The sequence below is a fragment of the Pristiophorus japonicus genome, chromosome 12 (genome assembly GCF_044704955.1).
Source record: "Pristiophorus japonicus isolate sPriJap1 chromosome 12, sPriJap1.hap1, whole genome shotgun sequence".
NCBI classification, from domain to species: Eukaryota; Metazoa; Chordata; class Chondrichthyes; family Pristiophoridae; genus Pristiophorus; species Pristiophorus japonicus.
Genome location: NC_091988.1, coordinates 29,863,015 through 29,884,940, shown reverse-complemented (window position 1 = coordinate 29,884,940; position 21,926 = coordinate 29,863,015). Strand labels below are relative to the sequence as shown.

Here is a 21,926-nt window from a genome sequence, read left to right as displayed (position 1 = left end):
TTACTGCATTTCAAATGCACATCCAAGTACTTTTTAAATGCAATGTCCGTTTCTGCCTCTACCACTCTTTCAGGCAGTGTGTTCCAGACCCTCACCACCCTCTGGGTGAAGAAAATTCTCAATTTCCCTCTAATCCTTCTAAATCTTTGCCCTCTGGTTATTAACCTCTCTGCTAATGGAACTAGGTCCTTCCTATCCACTCTATCTTCACTCCTCATAATTTTATATATCATCATCATCATAGGCAGTCCCTCGGAATCGAGGAAGACTTGCTTCCACTCCCAAAATGAGTTCTTTGATGGCTGAACAGTCCAATACGAGAGCCACAGACCCTGTTACAGGTGGGACAGACATTCATTGAGGGAAGGGGTGGGTGGGACTGGTTTGCCGCGCGTTCCTCCCGCTGCCTGCGCTTGACTTCTTCACGCTTTTTGCGTTGAGACTCGAATTTTATACACCTCAAAGAAGTCTCCCCGCAGCCTCCTCTGTTACAAAGAAAACAACTTCAGCCTATCCAATCTTTCCTCATAGCTAAAATTCTCCAGTTCTGGCAATATCCTCGTTAATCTCCTCGTACCCTCTCTAGTGCAATCACATCTTTCCTATAATGTGACCAGAACTGTTCGTAGTACTCTAGCTGTGGCCTAACTAGTGTTTTATACAGTTCTATCATAACTTCCCTCCTTTTTTCAAATGCCTAATATACCTCCTTTTTGTCTCATTTTAACCTCTATCTTTGGTCATCCAGGCACTCTAGGTTTGAATTCCCTTCCTTTCCCCCTCATAGGAATGTGTCTACTCTGTACCCGAACCATTTCCTCTTTCACAACTTCCCACTGTTGAATTACTGTTCTGTCCATCAATTATTGCTTCCAATCCACCAGATCTTTTTTGCAAGTCACTGAGGTTTGCCCTCCTCCAATTAAGTATTTTTACACTTGATTGTACCTCGTCTTTTCCATTACTATGCTAATCCTGATATTATGATCACTGTTCCCCAAATGCTCTCCCACTTGCCCCACTTCATTCCCCAGAACTAGATCCAGCACTTCTTCCTTCCTCATTGGGTTGGAAACACTGATGAAGAAAGTTCTCTTGAACACATTTCAGGAATTCCTCCCACTCTTTGCTCTTTACACTATTACAATCCCAATCTATAATAAGATAATTGAAGTCCCCCATTATCACTGGAGTATGAGTTCACGGAATGCATTTGAGACAGTTTCCTAGAACAATACATCATGGTTCCAACCAGGGAACAGGTCATTTTAGATCTTGTATTGTGTTATGAAACAGGGTACATTAGTAATCTCATAGTAAAGGATCCTCTGGGGAAAGAGTGATCATAACATGATAGAATTTCACGTTGAGTTAGAGAGCGACATACTTAAGCACGAAACGAGAGTCTTAAACTGAAATAAAGCTAATTACATCGGTATGAGGGGGAAGTTGGCTAAGGTAGATTGGGAAATTAGATTAAAAGGTATGATGGTAGATAAGCATGGCAAACATTTGAAGAATATTCCAACATTCTCAACGAATATATACATTCCATTGAGAAATAAATCTCCACTGGAAAAGTGATCCATCTGTGACTAACTAAAGAAGTTAAGGATAGTATTAGATTAAAAGAGGCTTATAATGTTGAAGAATAGTAGCAATCCTGAGGATTGGGAGAGCTTTAGAAACCAGCAAAGGATGACCAAAAAATTGAATAATTAAAAAAGGGAGAAAATAGAATGAGAGTAACTAGCAAGAACTATAAAAACAGATTGTATGAGTTTCCACAAGTATGTAAAACGGAAGAAAGTAGCAAAAGTAAGCATTGGTTCCTCCTCACTGAAAGTTGGCATGCAGGTACAGCAGGCGGTGAAGGTGGCAAATGGCATGTTGGCCTTCATAGCAAGAGGAATTGAGTATAGCAGCAGGGTGGTCTGACTGTGGTTGTACAGGGCCTTGGTGAGGCCACACCTTGAATATTGTATACAGTTTTGGTCTCCTAATTGGAGGAAGGACATTCTTGCTATTGAGGGAGTGCAACAAAGGTTCACCAGACTGATTCTCGGGATGGCAGGACTGACATATGAAGAAAGACTGGATCGACTAGGCTTATATTCACTGGAATTTAGAATAATAGAGGTGATCTCATAGAAACATATAAAATTCTGACGGGATTAGACAGGTTAGATGCAGGAAGAATGTTCCCGATATTGAGGAAGTCCAGACCCAGGGGTCACAGTCTAAGGATAAGGGGTAAGCCACTTAGGACCGAGATGAGGAGAAACTTCTTCACTCAGAGAATTGTGAACCCGTGGAATTCTCTACCACAGAAAGTTGTTGAGGCCAGTTCGTTAGATATATTCAAAAGGGAGTTAGATGTGGCCCTTACGGCTAAAGGGATCAAAGGGTATGGAGAGAAAGCAGGAATGGGGTACTGAAGTTGCATAATCAGCCATGATCATATTGAATGGTGGTGCAGGCTCAAAGGGCCAAATGGCCTACTCCTGCACCTATTTTCTATGTTCCTTAGAGGTTGAGACAGGAGAAATTTTATAATCGTGAATAATGAAATGGCAAAGACCTTAAACAAATACTTTGTATCTGTCTTCACAGTAGAAGACACAAAAAGCATACCAAATATAGTGGGGAACCAAGGGACTAATGAGAGTGAGGAACTCAAAGTAATTAATCAGTAGAGAAAAAGTACTTGAGAAACTAATGGGACTAAAAGTTGACAAATCCCCTTGGACCTGATGGCCTACATCCTCAGGTTATAAAAGAGGTGGCTACAGAGATAGTAGATGATATAATGACGATTAGTTGTGATCTTCTAAAGTTCCCTAGATTCTAGGTTTCCCAGCAGATTGGAAGGTTACAACCGCACCATTCAAGGAGGGAGAGATATAACAGGGAACTACAGGCCAATTAGCCTGACAGCAGTCGTTAGGAAAACAATGGAATCCATGATTAAGTGGTAACAGGGTACTGAGAAAATCATAATATTAGGCAGAGTCAACTTGATTCATGAAGGGGAATTCATGTTTGACAATTTTAGTAGAGTTTTTTTGAGGATGCAAGTTGATAAAGGGGAACCAGTGGATGTAGTATATTTGGATTTCCAAAGAGCATTCGATAAGATGCCACATAAAAGATTGCTACACAATCTTGTTCAGAGTTCATAGGGTTGGGGGTAATATATTATCATGGATAGAGGATTGGTTAACGGACAGAAAACAGAGAGTAGGGATAAATGGACCACTTTCTGGTTGGCAGGCTGTAACTAGTGGGGTGCTGCAAGGATCAGTGCTTGGACCCCAGCTATTTATAATCTGTATTAATGACTTAGATGAAGGGACCGAGTGTAATGTATCCATGTTTGCTGACAATACAAAGCTAGGTGGAGGAGGATACAAAAAGCTGCAAAGGGATAGGGACAGATTAAATGAGTGGGCAATAAGGTGGCAGATGGAGCATAATGTGGGGAAATGTGAGGTTACTCACTTTGGTAGGAAGAATAGAAAAATAGATTTTAAATTTTTTTTTATAAATGGTGAGAAATTTTTAAATGTTGGTGTTCAGAGAGATTTAGGTGTCCCCATACAGGAAACAGAGAATTAGCATGCAGTTGCAGCAAATAATTAGGAAGGCAAATGGTTCGTTGGCCTTTATTGGAAAAGAGTTGGAGTACAAGAATAAGGTAGTCTTGCTACAATTGTACAGGGCTTTGGTAAGACCACACCTGAAGTACAGTTTTGATCTCCTTATCTGAGGAAGGATATACTTGGCTCAGAGATGGTGCAACAAAGGTTCACTAGATTGATCCCTGCAATGAGAAGGTCCTGAGGAGAGACTGAGTAGATTGCGCCTATACGCTCTGGAATTTAGAAGGATGAGAGGCGATCTCATTGAAACACAAGGTTCTGAGGGGGATTGTCAGGGTAGATGCTGACAAGTTGTTTCCCCTGGCTGGAGAGTCTAGAACTAGGGGGCATAGTCTCAGGATAAGGGGTCAACCATTTAAGACTGAGATGAGAATGAATTTCTTCACTCAAAAGGTTGTGAATCTTTGGAATTCTCTACCCCAAAGGGCCGTGGATATTGAATTGTTGAGCATATTCAAGGCTAAGATAGACAGATTTTTGGACAGATTCAAGGGATATGGGGATCAGGCGGGAAAGTGGAGTTGAGGTTGAAGATCAGCCATGATCTTAATGAATGGCAGAGCAAGCTTGAGGGGCCGTATGGCCTACTCCTGCTCCTAATTCTTATATTCTTGTATCCGTAAGCATTCCCTTTCTCCTGATGACTCCTATAAGATGTCTAATAAGGTAGAGTAGCACAGCACTCACTCACTCACTTTAGGTGAAGTCCTCAGAGAATTTCTGGAATAAAATGGTGATAGTGGTGCAGTCTTGACAAAATGTCCGAGAAAGTCTCCGGATGTATTTCAAAGTCCTCTTCAAACCTCCAGCAGCAAATGAACAGTAAAAGGTGATCTACCTTTAAGCAGCGCTTGAAACAGAGAAACATAGAAAATAGGTGCAGGAGTAGGCCATTCTGCCCTTCGAGCCTGCACCACCATTCAATATGATCATGGCTGATCATGCAACTTCAGTACCCCATTCCTGCTTTCTCTCCATATCCCTTGATCCTTTTAGCCGTAAGGACCACATCGAACTCCCTTTTGAATATATCTAACGAACTGGCCTCAACAACTTTGTGGTAGAGAATTACACAGGTTCACAATTCCCTGAGTGAAGAAGTTTCTCCTCATCTTGGATCTAAATGGCTTACCCCTTATCTTTAGACTGTGATTCCTGGTTCTGGACTTCCCCAACATCGGGAACATTCTTCCTGCATCTAACCTGTCCAATCCCGTTAGAATTTTATATGTTTCTATGAGGTCCCCTCTTATTCTTCTAAATTCCAGTGAATATAGGCCTAGTCGATCCAGTCTTTCATATGTCAGTCCTGCCATCCCAGGAATCCGTCTGGTGAACCTTCGCTGCACTCCCTCAATAGCAAGAATGTCCTTCCTCAGATTAGGAGACTAAAACTGTACCCAATATTCAAAGTGTGGCCTCACCAAGGCCCTGTACAACTGCAGTAAGACCTCCCTACTCCTATACTCAAATCTTCTCGCTATGAAGGCCAACATGCCATTTGCCTTCTTCACCGCCTACTGTACCTGCATGCCAACTTTCAATGACTGATGTACCATGATACCCAGGTCTCGTTGCACCTCCCCTTTTCCTAATCGGTCACCATTCAGATAATATTCTGTCTTCCTGTTTTTGCCACCAAAGTGGATAACCTTACATTTATCCACATTACACAGCCTCTGCCATGCATTTGCCCACTCACCTAACCTGTCCAAGTTACCCTGCAGCCTCTTAGCATCCTCCTCACAGCTCACACTGCCAACCAGCTTAGTGTCATCTGCAAACTTGGAGATATTACATTCAATTCCTTCGTCCAAATCATTAATGTATATTGTAAATAGCTGGGGGCCCAGCTTGCGGTACCCCATTAGTCACTGCCTGCCATTCTGAAAAGGACCTGTTTATTCCTACTCTTTGCTTCCTGTCTACCAAACAGTTCTCTATCCACGTCAATACATTACCCCCAATACCATGTGCTTTAATTTTGCACATTAATCTCTTGTGTGGGACCTTGTCAAAAGCCTTCTGAAAGTCCAAAGACACGACATCCACTGGTTCTCCCTTGTCCACTCTACTAGTTACATCCTCAAAATATTCTAGAAGATTTGTCAAGCATGATTTCCCTTTCATAAATCCATGCTGACTTGGACCGATCTTGTCACTGTTTTCCAAATGCATGCTGTTACATCTTTAATAATTGATTCCAACATTTTCCGTACTACCGATGTCAGGCTAACCGGTCTATAATTCCGTTTTCTCCCTCCCTCCTTTTTTTAAAAAGTGGGGTTACATTAGCTACCCTCCAATCCATAGGAATTGATCCAGAGTCTATAGAATGTTGGAAAATGACCACCAATGCATCCACTATTTCTAGGGCCACTTCCTTAAGTACTCTGGCATGCAGACTATCAGGCCCTGGGGGTTTATCAGCCTTCAATCCCATCAATTTCCCTAACACAATTTCCTGACTCGTAAGGATTTCCTTCAGTTCCTCCTTCTCGCTAGACCCTCGGTCCCCTAGTATTTCCAGAAGGTTATTTGTGTCTTCCTTAGTGAAAACAGAACCAAAGTATTTGTTCAATTGGTCTACCATTTCTTTGTTCCCCATTATAAATTCACCTGATTCTGACTGCAAGGGACCTACATTTGCCTTCACTAATCTTTTTCTCTTCACATATCTATAGAAGCTTTTGCAGTCAGTTTTTATATTCCCTGCAAGTTTACTCTCATACTCTATTTTCCCCCTCCTAATTAAGCCCTTTGTCCTCCTCTGCTGAATTCTAAATTTCTCCCACTCTTCAGGTTTGCTGCCTTTTCTGGCCAATTTATATGCCTCTTCCTTGGATTTAACGCTAATTTCCCTTGTTAGCCACAGTTGAGCCACCTTCCCAGTTTTATTTTTACGCCAGACAGGGATGTACAATTGTTGAAGTTCATCCATGTGATCTTTAAATGTCTGCCATTGCCTATCCACCATCAACTCTAAGTATCATTCGCCAGTCTAGCCTAGCCAATTCACGTCTCATACCATCGAAGTTACCTTTCTTTAAGTTCAGGACTCTAGTCTCTGAATTAACTGTGTCACTCTCCATCTTAATGAAACCCTCAGTAACATCTAGTTTACTCCCAATCAGCTGGCTGTTGTCGAGAGAGGGAGTTAGGTCAAACAATAGCCACCAAAATGCTATGCAGTCTCTTTGATGAGTTCTAGCAGGCAATTTAAGTGACAATCAGCTGCTTAATGATCCTTTAGGCCCGCACTTCACTTCTGAACTTCAACTTGAATGTTTCAACAAAACCGGCATTTTGATGAAGATCCCATCTTGGCTACCTCAGAGGCTCCTCAGTGCCTGAACACGCTGTCAAAAACCACCACCACCCCCCAAGTCTCTTACTGTGGATGGTGCACGGGGGCGGAGGGGGAGGGGAGGGCGGGGAGAAAGAGGGGAAAAAGTACAATTTCTGTAAAAGAGAGTCCCACTCTTACAAAAAAACACTACCACTTTTTGTTATTTTGCAGTGTCAGCAGTGGCTCAGTTGGTAGCACCCTCATCTGAGTCAGAAGGTTGTGAGTTCAAATCTCACTCCAGGTGGATGTAAAAGTTCCCATGGCACTACTGTGAATAAGAGCAGGGGCATTATTCCCCAATGCCCTGGCCAATATTTATCCCTTAATAAACATCACTAAAACTGATGATCTGGTCATTATCACATTGCTGTTTGTGGGAGCTTGCTTGTGCACAAATTGGCTGCCGCGTTTCCGACATTACAACAGTGACTACACTTCAAAAGGTACTTCATCGGCTGTGAAGCGCTTTGGGACATGCAGTAGTCGTGAAAGGCATTATATAAATGCAAGTCTTTCTTTCTTTCTAAAATGTACCTAAAGGCAAACTTCATCTCAGGCCCATCTTCAATCCAGCCCAATTCCTTCATCTTCTGCCGCAGATGCACAGCTCCTTTCACAGCTGCTTCATACCGTTCCGGCAGCGTCAAGAAATACTGATTTTCTCGACTGAAAACAGCATCACTGTTAATGACATGTTCTGAAAAAGAAAATATTGTATAATTAAAATACTCTATTTTACTTAATTAGAAAATACCAATTCTTGTAAAGTTCAAAACTATTGATGAATTACTAAATTGTACATTGGAACCTAAATCGTGGAATATGTCTTAATTTGCTTATTTCCTCTGCACCCCCAACTCACTGCTCCAGGGAGTTTTTAAATTCAAGCTGTTTTGCATGCCCCAAGAATTAAAACCACCTATTTTTCTAAATAACTATTTATAACATTTAAAACAAGTTATTTTTCTCATTCCTGTTTCAACAGGCAAAGGCACTATTGTTGTGTAATAGTTTCCAACCAACAGATGAGATGGAACTTTGCAAATTACCTGTGAATAGTTCTATGAAGTTATTTTGTAATTATGTGCTATGCTCCTTTTACCCTTCGCTCTATCTCAGAAATACACACAAATAATGCTGCAAGCTAATAGAATGGCAACTCGGCTACATTGCTACATGGTACTAGTGAGAAACAATCTTGTTTTTAAATTGCCAAACATAAAAAGCTCAATAAGATCAAAAATAGATTTTTATTAAACTAATGCACATCTAAACATTTGAGCAGCTTGAGGGCTCTTTAACATCTCTCTCCTTGAGAAAAAAAAACAGCAGAAAAGCAGTCACAATTTGTTTCACAGACTGAGGAATTATTAAGATAATATAACCATAACAGAGGTAATGGCCCTGAAATTCCGGTCAGAGGCTTCTTTAAAATGAACGTCTCCGACCGGAGAATTTTTACGAATTTACCTGGTGGTCCCGGAGACACTTGGGACTCCGGTGGGGAGGCCTTCTCTTCCCGCACGGCAGAGCGCGCTCCCATCCTCCAGGTTCCAACGCAGACAGTGCAGTCACGTGTGACTGCTATTAATGAGAATACTGGTTGTGTAAGGAGAACTCCGTATCTATGAGTTCTCATTGCTATCAATGAAAAAAAACACACTAAACACCATAATAAAAAATAAAAACACACCTCATAATTAAAATTAATTGAAATTAAAGTTAATAAATGTCTTAGAAAAAATATATATTTTTCAATTTTTAAAAAAGTTTTGTAATTAGCATTAAAAATAATCTTTCCTTAGTGGACAGGGTTTTTAAACATTAAAATGTTAAAAAAAAATGTTTTTGTATATTTTAAAACTCTTACGTTGGTAAAAGTAGGCTATGTGCCTGCTTTTACCAGGCGCAAGAGTTTTCAGGACATTCGCTAGGCAAGAGATGGGCAAATACCGCATTTTTGCCCATGCGAATGTCCTGGCTGTGGGGATACGGAGGATCTGTCAAACCAGAGCTTGACAGATTGGAAAAGCCAGTTTTCGGTGCATGTGCATCGAAAAACTGCTTTTGCGATGCCTTCCATACACACACACACACTCCGTGGAGGCCAGGATTTCTGCCCCAATAATCCACTCCACTAACAGAATAGGAAGAGATACCCGGATATGATTTTCACTTGTACAAAAGCTAGAGGAGAACCTCACACACAAAGATGTGACATTATACATATTTTCACTTCTAGAGATTTGGGGCTAGACTTTGGCACATATTCGCCCATTTAATCGCCCATATAACTGCCCATTTTTGATGAGAAATGGAAACTACCGCCCGATTATCGCCGGCGGAACATTCGGCATACAGGAATGAGCTGAATCGACCGGCCTATTTAAAAAAAAATCTAACTTCATCACTCATGCAAGGCCCAGAATACTATTTATATTGGAAACTAACACCCAAGTATTGCCCAGATTATCACCGAGCGCTACTTTCGGCATTTCACCCATATTGCGCCCAAACAATCGCTCGCCCAAGAAAAGCTGCACTCACCTGACCTTAACTTGGCAGTATTATCGCCATTTTGTAAATCGGAGGAAGTTTAATAAAAGGCTGTTTTTTTGTTTGTTGAGGACAATTTTAAGAATTTAAGACAGATTTGGGCATTTATAGTGATGGGGTCTGTAATTTCTCAACCAGTATTGATGACTACTCACATGCTGCTGAATAGAGATGGGAGAAGGTTCATTGTGCATATAATGCTCTTCAATCAAAAAAGGTGCGGAGGAGACGACCTTATACCCAACACATTTACAGGGATAAGCGATCATACCTGGACTTGTCTGGTAACACGTGCGTTAGAAGGCTGCGCTTCCGAAAGGACGTCATCAGTGAGATATGCCAGCTAATTCAGAGAGATATGCAGCCTACCAGCACCATCAGGACCGCACTGCCCATTGAGGTTAATTACAGTGGCACTTTCCTTCAATGCACGGGCTCCTTTCAGACCTCAGCTGGCGACATTTGCTGCATCTCAGCACGCCACACATTGCTGCATTCGACTAAAGCCCTTTACGCATGCAGGATGGACTTTATAAAGGGGGAGGGATGACGTTGGCAGATTCAATTCACGGCCCAGAAGAAGACATTTCCAAAGAAACGTCTTCCGAGTCAGAAGCAACTGCTTCCTCTTGACTCGTATCTGTCGAGGTTGTTGGTGGTACCTTGGGGTGCAGTGCCGTATCCCAAAACTGCCACGTGGCATCAACGGAGTTGGCCGTTCGCTACATTGCCGCAACCATTTGCCCCATGTCCTCCGAGATTCGCTCAGATAGTGTGGCAATGTGGCAATGTTGCCGGTCAACCCACCAATTGTTTGGAGGAGCTCTCGACCAATGTTGACGCTCGCCCTCGACAGAGATACCATGTCCTGGTTCACATCAATGTTGCTGCTCGTGCCTACCTCGTTGACCCAACCTCCGCGGGGTCAGCGTGGGCACTGGACCAGTTGGAGTGCCCCGCTACAAGCCGCTTGGCCCCGCTACTTCATCCGTTTAGGATGATGTGCCACTGCAGGTACTGCAAATTCCTCAACTGGCTCATCATCCTCCTCGGTTGTATCTTCTTCCCCCATGGTCAGCATGACCTGCAGCAATTGGGGTGATGCTCCAGGGGCCTCTCATTGCGCCTGGGGAGCTGGAAAATGTAACTGAAGTTAGTAGAAGAGAAGGGGAGGGGAGGGGAGGGGAGGGGAGGCATGAGAATGATTGCGCTGCGCAGGCATGTGTACGAGGAGCAACACTACTGCAATAAATATGAAAGACAGACGTTACATATAATTAACATGAGAGTACAGAAGCTGCATGCATAACATTACATCATTCACATTTTACAGGTTGAGCCTCCAAAATCCAGAAACCTCGGGACCGAGGCTGTTCCAAAATCCGGAACGTCTTTGTCTGGGGCGAGGTAGGTGGGGTCGGGCAGCCAAGCTAAGGGGGCGAGGTCGGTCCACCAAGGTAAGGGGGAGAGAAGGGTGGCGGGGGGGAGCCAGGGGCGGGGTGAAGTCGGGCCGGGGCGAGGTCCAGCCGCCAAGGGCAGGAGCAGGCGAAGTTATGGCAGGTGAAATCGCGGCGAAGTCAGGCCAAAACGAGGTAGGGCCAGGGTGAGGTCGGGCCGGGGCGCCGAGGGCCGGAGCGAAGTCAGGCCGCCGAGGCAACGGGAGTCCAGATTTTGGAACATTTTCCGGTTTCCGGACAACCCCGCCACGGAACGGTCTGGTGTCCGGATTCCGGAACATTCCAAATTCCGGATTTCGGACACTCAACCTGTATAATCAAATGGCATTAAATTACTTTAAATGACCACTGGTTTACACATTACTCACGTGGCGCAACAATGAGATCTGCACCACCACGGGTGGTAGAACGATTAGAAAGAAGAAAAGTATAGGCGGAGGGCAGAGATTCCCAAGGTAAAAAGCAAAAAGGGCCACATTACAGCAAAATCCTAAAGGGGCAAAGGGTGTTAAAAAGACAAGCCTGAAGGCTCTGTGCCTCAATGAGAGGAGCATTCGGAATAAGGTGGACACATTAACTGCGCCGATAGCAGTTAACAGATATGATGTAATTGGCATCACGGAGACATGGCTCCAGGGTGACCAAGGCTGGGAACTCAACATCCAGGGATATTCAACATTTAGGAAAGATAGACAGAAAGGAAAAGGAGATGGGGTGGTGTTGCTGGTTAAAGAGGAAATTAATGCAATAGTAAGGTAGTAAGGAAGGACATTAGCTTGGATGATGTGGAATCTGTATGGGTGGAGCTACGGAATACCAAAGGGCAGAAAACGCCAGCAGGAGTTGTGTACAGACCACCAAACAGCAGTAGTGAGGTTGGGGACAGCATCAAACAAGAAATTAGAGATGTGTGCAATAAAGGTACAGCAGTTATCATGGGCGACTTTCATTTACATATAGATTGGGCAAACCAAACTGGTAGCAATGCGGTGGAGGAGAATTTCCTGGCGTGTATTAGGGATGGTTTTCTTGATCAATATGTCGAGGAACCAACTAGAGGGCTGACCATCCTAGACTGAGTGATGTGTAAAGAGAAAGGACTAACTAACAATCTTATTGTGTGAGGCCCCTTGGGGAAGAGTGACCATAATATGGTACAATTCTTCATTAAGATGGAGAGTGATACAGTTAATTCAGAGACTAGGGTCTTGAATTTGGGGAAAGGTAACTTCGATGGTATGAGACGTGAATTGGCTAGAATAGACTGGCGAGTGATACTTAAAGGGTTGACGGTGGATAGGCAATGGCAAACATTTAAAGATCAAATGGATGAACTTCAACAATTGTACATCCTTGTCTGGAGTAAAAATAAAATGGGGAAGGTGGCTCAACCGTGGCTAACAAGGGAAATTAAGGATAGTGTTAAATCCAAGGAAGAGGCATACAAATTGGCCAGAAAAAGCAGCAAACCTGAGGATTGGGAGAATTTTGTAATACAGCAGAGGAGGACAAAGGGTTTAATTAGGAGGGGGAAAATAGAGTATGAGAGGAATCTTCCTGGGAACATAAAAACTGACTGCAAAAGCTTCTATAGATATGTGAAGAGAAAAAGATTAGTGAAAACAAACGTAGGTCCCTTGCAGTCAGATTCAGGTAAATTTATAATGAGGAACAAAGAAATGGCGGACCAGTTAAACAATTACTTTGGTTCGGTTTTCACAAAGGAAGACACAAATAACCTTCCGGAAATACTAAGGAACCGAGGGTCTAGTGAGAAGGAGGAACTGAAGGATATCCTTAATAGGCGGGAAATTGTGTTATGGAAATTGATGGGTTTGAAGGCCGATAAATCCCCGGGGCCTGATTGCCTTAAGTACTCTGGGATGCAGACTGTGGCCATAGAAATAGTGGATGCATTGGTGATCATTTTCCAACAGTCTATCGACTCTGGATCAGTTTCTATGGACTGGAGGGTAGCTAATGTAACACCACTTTTTTAAAAAGTAGGGAGAGAGAAAACAGGGAATTATAGACCAGTTAACCTGACATCAGTAGAGGGGAAAATGTTGGAATCAATTATTAAAGATGAAATAGCAGCGCATTTGGAAAGCAGTGACAGGATCGGGCCAAGTCAGCATGGATTTATGAAAGGGAAATCATGCTTGACAAATCTTTTGTAATTTTTTGAGGATGTAACTAGTAGAGTGGACAAGAGAGAACCAGTGGATGTGGTGTATTTGGACTTTTAAAAGGCTTCTGACAAGGTCCCCCACAAGAAATTGGTGTGCAAAATTAAAGCACATGGTAATATGGGTAATGTACTGATGTGGATAGAGAACTGGTTGGCAGACAAGAAGCAGAGAGTCGGGATAAACGGGTCCTTTTTAGAATGGCAGGCAGTTACTAGTGGGGTGCCGTAGGGCTCAGTGCTGGGACCCCAGCTATTTACAATATACATTAATGATTTAGATGAAGGAATTGAGTGTAATATCTCCAAGTTTGCAGATGACACTAAACTGGGTGGCGGTGTGAGCTGTGAGGAAGACGCTCAGAGGCTGCAGGATGACTTGGACAGGTTAGGTGAGTGGGCAAATGCATGGCAGGTGCAGTATAATGTGGATAAATGTGAGGTTATCCACTTTGGGGGAAAAAACAGGAAGGCAGAATATTATCTGAATGGCAGCAGATTAGGAAAAGGGGAGGTGCAACGAGACCTGGGTGCCATGGTACATCAATCATTGAAAGTTGGCATGCAGGTACAGCAGGCGGTGAAGGCGGCAAATGGTACGTTGGCCTTCATAGCTAGGGGATTTGAGTATAGGAGCAGGGAGGTCTTACTGCAGTTGTACAGGGCTTTGGTGAGGCCTCACTTGGAATATTGTGTTCGGTTTTGGTCTCCTAATCTGAGGAAGGACGTTCTTGCTATTGAAGGAGTGCAGCGAAGGTTCACCAGACTGATTCCCGGGATGGCTGGACTGACATATGAGGAGAGACTGGATCGACTGGGCCTGTATTCACTGGAGTTTAGAAGGATGAGAGAGGATCTCATAGAAACATATAAGATTCTGACGGGACTGGACAGGTTAGATGCGGGAAGAATATTCCCGATGATGGAGAGGTCCAGAACCAGGGGACACAGTCTTCGGTTAAGGGGTAGGCCATTTAGGACTGAGATAAGGAGCAACTTCTTCACTCAGAGTTGTTAACCTGTGGAATTCCCTACCGCAGAGAAATGTTGATGCCAGTTCATTGGATATATTCAAGAGGGAATTAGATATGGCCCTGACGGCTAAAGGGGTCAAGGGGTATGGAGAGAAAGCAGGAAAGGGGTACTGAGGGAATGATCAGCCATGATCTTATTGAATGGTGGTGCAGGCTCGAAGGGACAAATGGCCTACTCCTGCACCTATTTTCTATGTTTCTATGCGCCCCTACAAGGGCTGAGACACGCTCCTCCAGGTCGGTTAACTGAAAAAGATCTGCAGGCCCTCCTCCAGTCCGCCTGCACTCCACCTGATTCTTAAATATCTTCTTCTGCAAATGTGACAAGAGCTTGGCATAAGCCAATTGCCTAGGTACTATTATGGAAACACACTTGTAATCCACAATTAGTCATCGCATATGCTATTCATCGTTAACTTCATATGCTTACAGTTTGTATGCAATTGATGCATGGTTATAACATCTACGTTCAAAGAACAAGTTTAATAAGATCGTGGTTAGGAACTAATGCATGACACCAACCCCCTCACGTACAATCCCCAGGAAAGGCCCCATCCATGGGCCGTGCCATTTGCCGCCTGAGGGGAGGGAGCCGGGTTATTGCAATCGATGGAGGTCCCCGAGGGGGAATCCGGGCCGCTGGTGAGCTCGACAATGACAGGACCATGAGGGGAGGGGGCACTGTGTCCCTGGGCTGTGCTCGCAGACCTCCGTGTGGCCGGATCTAATGTCCCAAGTGTCCCAGGGCAGACAGTGAGCCAGGGCAGCTCTCCCCCAGTCCAGGCTGGGTCACTGTGTGACTGACGGCAGCCGGCGAGACTCATAGTCTGGGCAAAGCTGAACGGCCCTCTCAGCAGTCAATCATGACCCCATCCACCAACCTAACCAAAAAGGAGACAATGCCCAAGTTAAAGAGTTGCTTACAGCACACAAGCAGCAATGTCATTTAATAGATATAGACATAGAAAATAGGTGCAGAAATAGGCCATTCGGCCCTTCGAGCCTGCACCGCCATTCAATGAGTTCATGGCTGAACATGCAACTTCAGTACCCCATTCCTGCTTTCTCGTCATACCCCTTGATCCCCCTAGTAGTAAGGACTACATCTAACTCCTTTTTGAATATATTTAGTGAATTGGCCTCAACAACTTTCTGTGGTAGAGAATTCCACAGGTTCACCACTCTCTGGGTGAAGAAGTTTCTCCTCATCTCGGTCCTAAATGGCTTACCCCTTATCCTTAGACTGTGACCCCTGGTTCTGGACTTCCCCAATCCCCTAATAATTCTCCTTCTAAACTAAAGTGGTAGACATGCCGAGTGTTTGCAGTCTGTCTATTTCCAGTCATTCCTTTGGCCCCAATTTTCGATCGAAGAGTTTAAATAATAATTAATACTGTTGATTCAGTTTAAGGCACCTCAGCAAGATTACGATTACATATTTGCACGGAATAGTTCCTGGCACACCCGCCCTCCCAGGGTTAGAGCCCTGGGCCCCGCCCTCCCAGGGTCAGAGCCCTGGGGATGCAGGTTCCGAACCCAGTCCAAATCTTAACAAGGATGCTACCCAAGATTACCCAGCTTAATTACAATCCGGCAGATTTACATGCTATTTAATGAGTCAGTGCATCATTACAATTATAAATGTAATAATTTAATACTTACTCTTGTAGATGCCACCAGACTGTTCCAGCACTTGCGGCACTGGTTTGACTCTCGTGTCGTGCGCTGCCGAAGTTACCACTTCGGCGATGTCCGCCATATTCGCTGGTATATCCGGGGAGGGGGGAATTCCCACGCCCACCCCGGGTTAATTGGCCCCACTGAGTCTCCACCTTGTGGACCAGAGTTTCCTTGGCTTCATCAGAAAAGGCTTTCGCCCGACTTCTCCCTGCAACCTCCACAACATCATTCTCTCCCGACTCCTCATGGACCATCTCCATTGCCTTGACACAACCTTCCTTCTCGCTCTCCCTCCCTTTGTCTTCTAAGCATGCGCAGATGACCCTTGACCTCTCGAATCGCAGAGAAAGTTAATTGACTGAAAAAAAACACGCATGCACAGAACGGCTGTTGCTCTGGACGCTGGCCTTGCACAGCTATCGCTCATTTCACATCGCTAAGGCTATCGCCCAAATTAAAAAGGTGAAACTAGCGTTTTTTTTTACATGAGCGATATTCCAGCGATCCTGAAAAATAAAACGCCACTAACGCCGGAAATATCGCCCATTTTTAAGCAATAGCGATAATAATGGAAAGTTTGGTGTCTCAATCCAACATGCCTTGCTACCTGCAGCCTCCCCTCAACCCTGACTCTAGCCTCAGCTCAAGACCACAGACTCAGCCTCATATTTGCAACTTCAGTCCTGTTGGATATTGTCTCAGGCCAACAGATGCCTTTTGGAGTACTGCTTACAACTCACCTACGAATTATACTTACCTGTGCATACTTACCTGTACAATCATGGTGCATTATTGGCTTATGGTCACAAATAAAATGAGGATTCTTTCCTAAGGGAGCTACCATTAAATGTAACAATTCACTTTTGTACTAGAAATCATAGCCAAGTAGACATTTACAAGAAGAGCATATTGGGCCATAATTTGCCATAGGAGTGAGTCTCACTGCATGTGCCATTAGACTTGCACATGTATGTTTAATCTCGACGATATTTTGTGCCGCAAGTTGTAGGAAGTGCGGGCTGATAATGTCACAGCGAGGGAATCCGGGCATCTGGGACCCGAGTGAACAGGGCTAGTAACTGTGCATCTCCTTAACCAGGCATATTGAAGGATTGTGAAATAAACAGTGCAATGACTGAGAAGGAAGTGTAAGTTAGAGTGTTTGAAGTCAATGCCAAATCAGGTTGAGAAAGAGAATAAAGCAGGAAAGGATGACAGCAAGTGTCAGTAGGTAAACATTTAGGGAACAGTGATCATAGTATCACAAGGTTTAGATTAGCTATGGAAAAGGACAGGGAGCAATCTAGAGTAAAAATGTTTAACTGGGGGAAGGTCAATTTCAGTGGGATGAGAACGGATCTGGCCTGGGGTAAACTGGAATCAGAGATTGGCAGACCAAACTGTAATGGAACAATGGGCTGCCTTTAAAGAGGAAATAGTTCAGGTACAGTTGAGATACAATCCCACGAGGGGAAAGACAGAGTAACTAAAGTCAAGGCTCCCTGGATAGCAAAAGAGATAGAGAATATGAAGAAGCAGAAAAAGAGAAAAGAGCGCGTATGACAGATGTCACGTTGCAAATACATCTGAGTGTATATACATTAAGAAAATAAGAGGCACAGAGAGTGTATGAGAATAGAATGGCAGCCAACATCAAAGGTAATCAAAAAGTCTTCTATTGGCACATAAATAGTAAAAGAGTAGTAAGAGGAGGGATGGGGCCGATTAGGGACAAAAAAGGAGACCTATGCATGGAGGCAGAGGGTATTGCTGAGGTACTAAACAAGTACTTTGCAAGCAGAGGATGCTGCCATAGACATAGTGAAGGAGGAGGTAGTGGAGATACTCGATAGGATAAAAATTAATAGAGGTATTAGAAAGGCTGGCTGTACTTAAAATAGATAAATTCACCAGGAGCGGATGGGATGGGAATGGAGGGAGGAAATCGCGACGGTACTGGCCATAACATTCCAATCCTCCTTAGATACGGGAGTGGTGCCAGAGGACTGGAGAATTGCAAATGTTACACTATACACTATTGTTCAAAAAAGGGTGTAAAGATAAACCCAGCAACTACAGGCCAGTCAGTTTAACCTCGGTAGTGGGGAAGCTTTTAGAAACAGTGATCAGAGACAAAATTAACAGTCACTTGGATAGGGGTGGATTAATTAAGGAAAGCCATCACGGATTTGTTAAAGGCAAATCATATTTAACATGATATTCTGATGAGGTAACAGATAGGGTTGATGAGGGTAATGCAGTTGGTGTAGTGTACATGGATTTCCAAAACATGTTCGACAAAGTGCCACATACTAGGCTTGCCAGCAAATTTGAAGCCCATGGAATAAAAGGGACAGTGGCTGCATGGATACGGAATTCGCTAAGTGATTCACTAAGGAAACAGAGCAGTTATTTTTCGGACTGGAGGAAGGTATATAGTGGTGTTCTCCAGAGGTCGGTTCTAGGACCACTGCTTTTCTGCTTGATTATATATTAATGACTTGGACGTGGGTGTACAGGGTACAATTTAAAAATTTGCAGATGTCACAAAACTTGGAAGTATAGTGAACAGTGAGGAGGATAGTGATAGACTTCAGGAAGACATAGACAGGCTGGTGAAATGGGCAGACACGTGGCAGATTAAATTTAACAGAAAAGTGTGAAGTGATACATTTTGGTAGAAAGAATGAGAGGACATATAAACTAAATGGTATAATCCTGAAGGGGGTGCACGAACTGGGGGTATGTGTGCACAAATCGTTGAAGGTGGCAGGACAGGTTGAGAAAGCAGTTAAAAAGGCTTATGGGATCCTGGGCTTCATAGAGGTATAAAGTACAAAAGCTTTCTGTGGCGAGTTTAGTTCATATCTATTGTGCAAGTACAGCAACTTCATGCCGCTCAATGCGCTGCAATGGTGAGCCAATCAGTGAGATGCCATTTTCACAAAGCTAACAGTGGAGCGACACATCTCGGACAGCAACTTTTAGATTTCCTGTTTAATAGTCTACTTGCCCTCACCAGAAGTTACTGTAGCAACTGCGCATAAAGGTGAACATTATTAGCCTCGCTGTTATTTTGACAGCAAATTGTGGGAAATTATTTTATTGAGACTTCAAGCCTATGGAAAGCATGTAAAGTTCTTAAGGAACACACATTCCCCCTGGTGCCCCAGCCAGCTCGCATCCTTTACCGGGGCAAATCTGCTATACCACATATTGAACTTTGAATACTTAGTCATATTATTTGGGATCTGGCAGTCAATATGCAGTCTTGTCACCTTGTATTCTGGATAAGATTAGTTTCGCAGCCTTCCCCTCCTAAAGGAAGTTCAAAATTACTTTGCCTAATCTTCCTAAACCAATGTGCCTGCATCACGAGAGTAATCAATTGAAAAATAGTTAAACCTGGGCATTATGGTCACTTTCACAGCTGGATAGGAGCAGAAAAGTGTCCAGTATTGTACAGAACCGGTCAGATCAGTAAATGTCTCCCAAATCAACTGGAATATTTGCATTCTGACTGCCAGTGGCACTTTTACTGGAGGTCAATGGCTGCTCTGGGAACCAGAATAAATACAAAATAATGTGTCAATTACTAAAGTCTGTTCCAAAGAACAAGCTGTTTATCTTGTTACTTGTGTTATTAAAGTTCTTAAACTGTTTCAATGCCTTGATTGTTTCATGCCGCAGGACGAAGGTTTCCACAATTTCACCGTGGGAAGTGTGGGAGAATATTCAATTATATCATAACTCCATTATATGACAAGTGAGGGAAGTGTATATTTGGAAAGGTGGAGATGTCAATCAATAAATTCAATGCAAAGTTCGGCCTTTTATTTTCACACATACTTTCATAGAATGATACAGCACAGAAGGAGGCCATTTGGCATATTGTGCCTGTGCTGGCTCTTTCAAAGAACATGCCAATTAATCACATTCCCTTGCCCTTTCCTCATTGCCATGCAATTTTCCCCACTTGTTTATCTAATTCCCTTTTGAAAGTTATTATTGAATCGGTTTCCACCACTCCTTCCGGCAGAGCATTGCAAATCATAATTGGTTTTTTTCCCCCTCATGTCACCACTGGTTCTTTTTCCAATTTGAACGTGCTGATGATTACCCATCACTTCTCATGCTGTCAAAATCACAACTATGGAAAACCATGTATTCCAAAATTAAAAACTAGATGTTCAGGTGCTGGGGAAGTTCAGTCTAGAATGGCCAAGTTCTCGTGCAAATCTAGCCAGAAGTGTAGTGTCCTGACTTCATGAAATTTTCCTGGGTCAGTTTATTTCCATAATTATTCACAGCTCCCAGTGCAGCTCTGGTTTAACGCAGTGTGCTACCATAATGCAGAGACCAGAAAATCAGTGTAGCTGAAGCTTAAGTGAACCTGGTCCATTAAAAAGGCCAAATGGGAGAGGGCAGAGGAGATGGAGAGTTCTGCTCAAAAATGAAATGGAAAAATATACAGAATCTGGAGAAATAATGGAACTGCACAGCACCCGACCTCCTGTTTCATGGATGTCAAAATTTATGCGATCTTTAAGGTCGCGTGATTGATGTGCGCCCTTTTTACGCTTTTACACAAGGAGGGAATTCAACACGAGGTTACCAGCACAGGTGTGGGCACCTCATCCCAACTGCTGTGTCCTGGCCAGTATTTATCCCTCAATCAACACCACTAAAACAGTGGCCATTACCAGTTTGCTGTTTGTGGGAGCTTGCTGTGCATAAATTAGCTGCCGCGTTCCCTACATTACAACAGTGACTACACACTTCAACAAAAGTACTTAATTGGCTGTAAAGCATTTTGGGACGTGCAGTGGTCGTGAAAGAAGCCACATACATGCTAGTCTTTCGCTTCTTGTGTCTGTTGCAGTTTCTGGTTCAGTATTTAGAAACATAGAAAATAGGTGCAGGAGTAGGCCATTCGGCCCTTCTAGCCTGCACCGCCATTCAATGAGTTCATGGCCGAACATGCAACTTCAGTACCCCATTCCTGCTTTCTCGCCATACCCCTTGATCCCCCGAGTAGTAAGGACTACATCTAACTCCTTCTTGAATATTTTTAGTGAATTGGCCTCAACAACTTTCTGTGGTAGAGAATTCCACAGGTTCACCACTCTCTGGGTGGAGAAGTTTCTCCTCATCTCGGTCCTAAATGGCTTACCCCTTATCCTTAGACTGTGACCCCTGGTTCTGGACTTCCCCAACGTTGGGAACATTCTTCCGGCATCTAACCTGTCTGAGCCCATCAGAATTTTAAACGTTTCTATGAGGTCCCCTCTCATTCTTCTGAACTCCAGTGAATACAAGCCCAGTTGATCCAGTCTTTCTTGATAGGTCAGTCCCGCCATCCCAGGAATCAGTCTGGTGAACCTTCGCTGCACTCCCTCAATAGCAAGAATGTCCTTCCTCAAGTTAGGAGACCAAAACTGTACACAATACTCCAGGTGTGGCCTCACCAAGGCCCTGTACAACTGTAGCAACACCTCCCACCTCCCTGTACTCAAATCCCCTCGCTATGAAGGCCAACATGCCATTTGCTTTCTTAACCGCCTGCTGTACCTGCATGCCAACCTTCAATGACTGATGTACCATGACACCCAGGTCTCGTTGCACCTCCCCTTTTCCTAATCTGTCACCATTCGGATAATAGTCTGTCTCTCTGTTTTTACCACCAAAGTGGATAACCTCACATTTATCCACATTATACTTCATCTGCCATGCATTTTCCCACTCACCTAACCTATCCAAGTCACTCTGCAGCCTCATAGCATCCTCCTCGCAGCCAACTTAGTGTCATCCGCAAATTTGGAGATACTACATTTAATCCCCTCGTCTAAATCATTAATGTACAATGTAAACAGCTGGGGCTCCAGCACAGAACCTTGCGGTACCCCACCAGTCACTGCCTGCCATTCTGAAAAGTATGGCAGGCATTAAATCCTGCAATTAAGAAGTTGCAAAGTAGTTTGTAAGCCGAAGTGCCCGGGT

At 43.7% G+C, this 21,926-nt stretch overlaps 1 protein-coding gene across 1 annotated transcript in view; it reads right to left on the bottom strand.

Annotated features, from left to right (window-relative positions):
* Nucleotides 1–21,926, bottom strand: part of LOC139277160 (peroxisomal acyl-coenzyme A oxidase 2-like) — a 69,475-nt gene that overhangs the window by 47,243 nt on the left and 306 nt on the right. Inside the window, exon 2 of the mRNA XM_070895239.1 lies at nt 7,546–7,708. Coding sequence (XP_070751340.1) covers nt 7,546–7,708 — 163 coding nt within the window. The remainder of the gene's footprint in view (nt 1–7,545; nt 7,709–21,926) is intronic.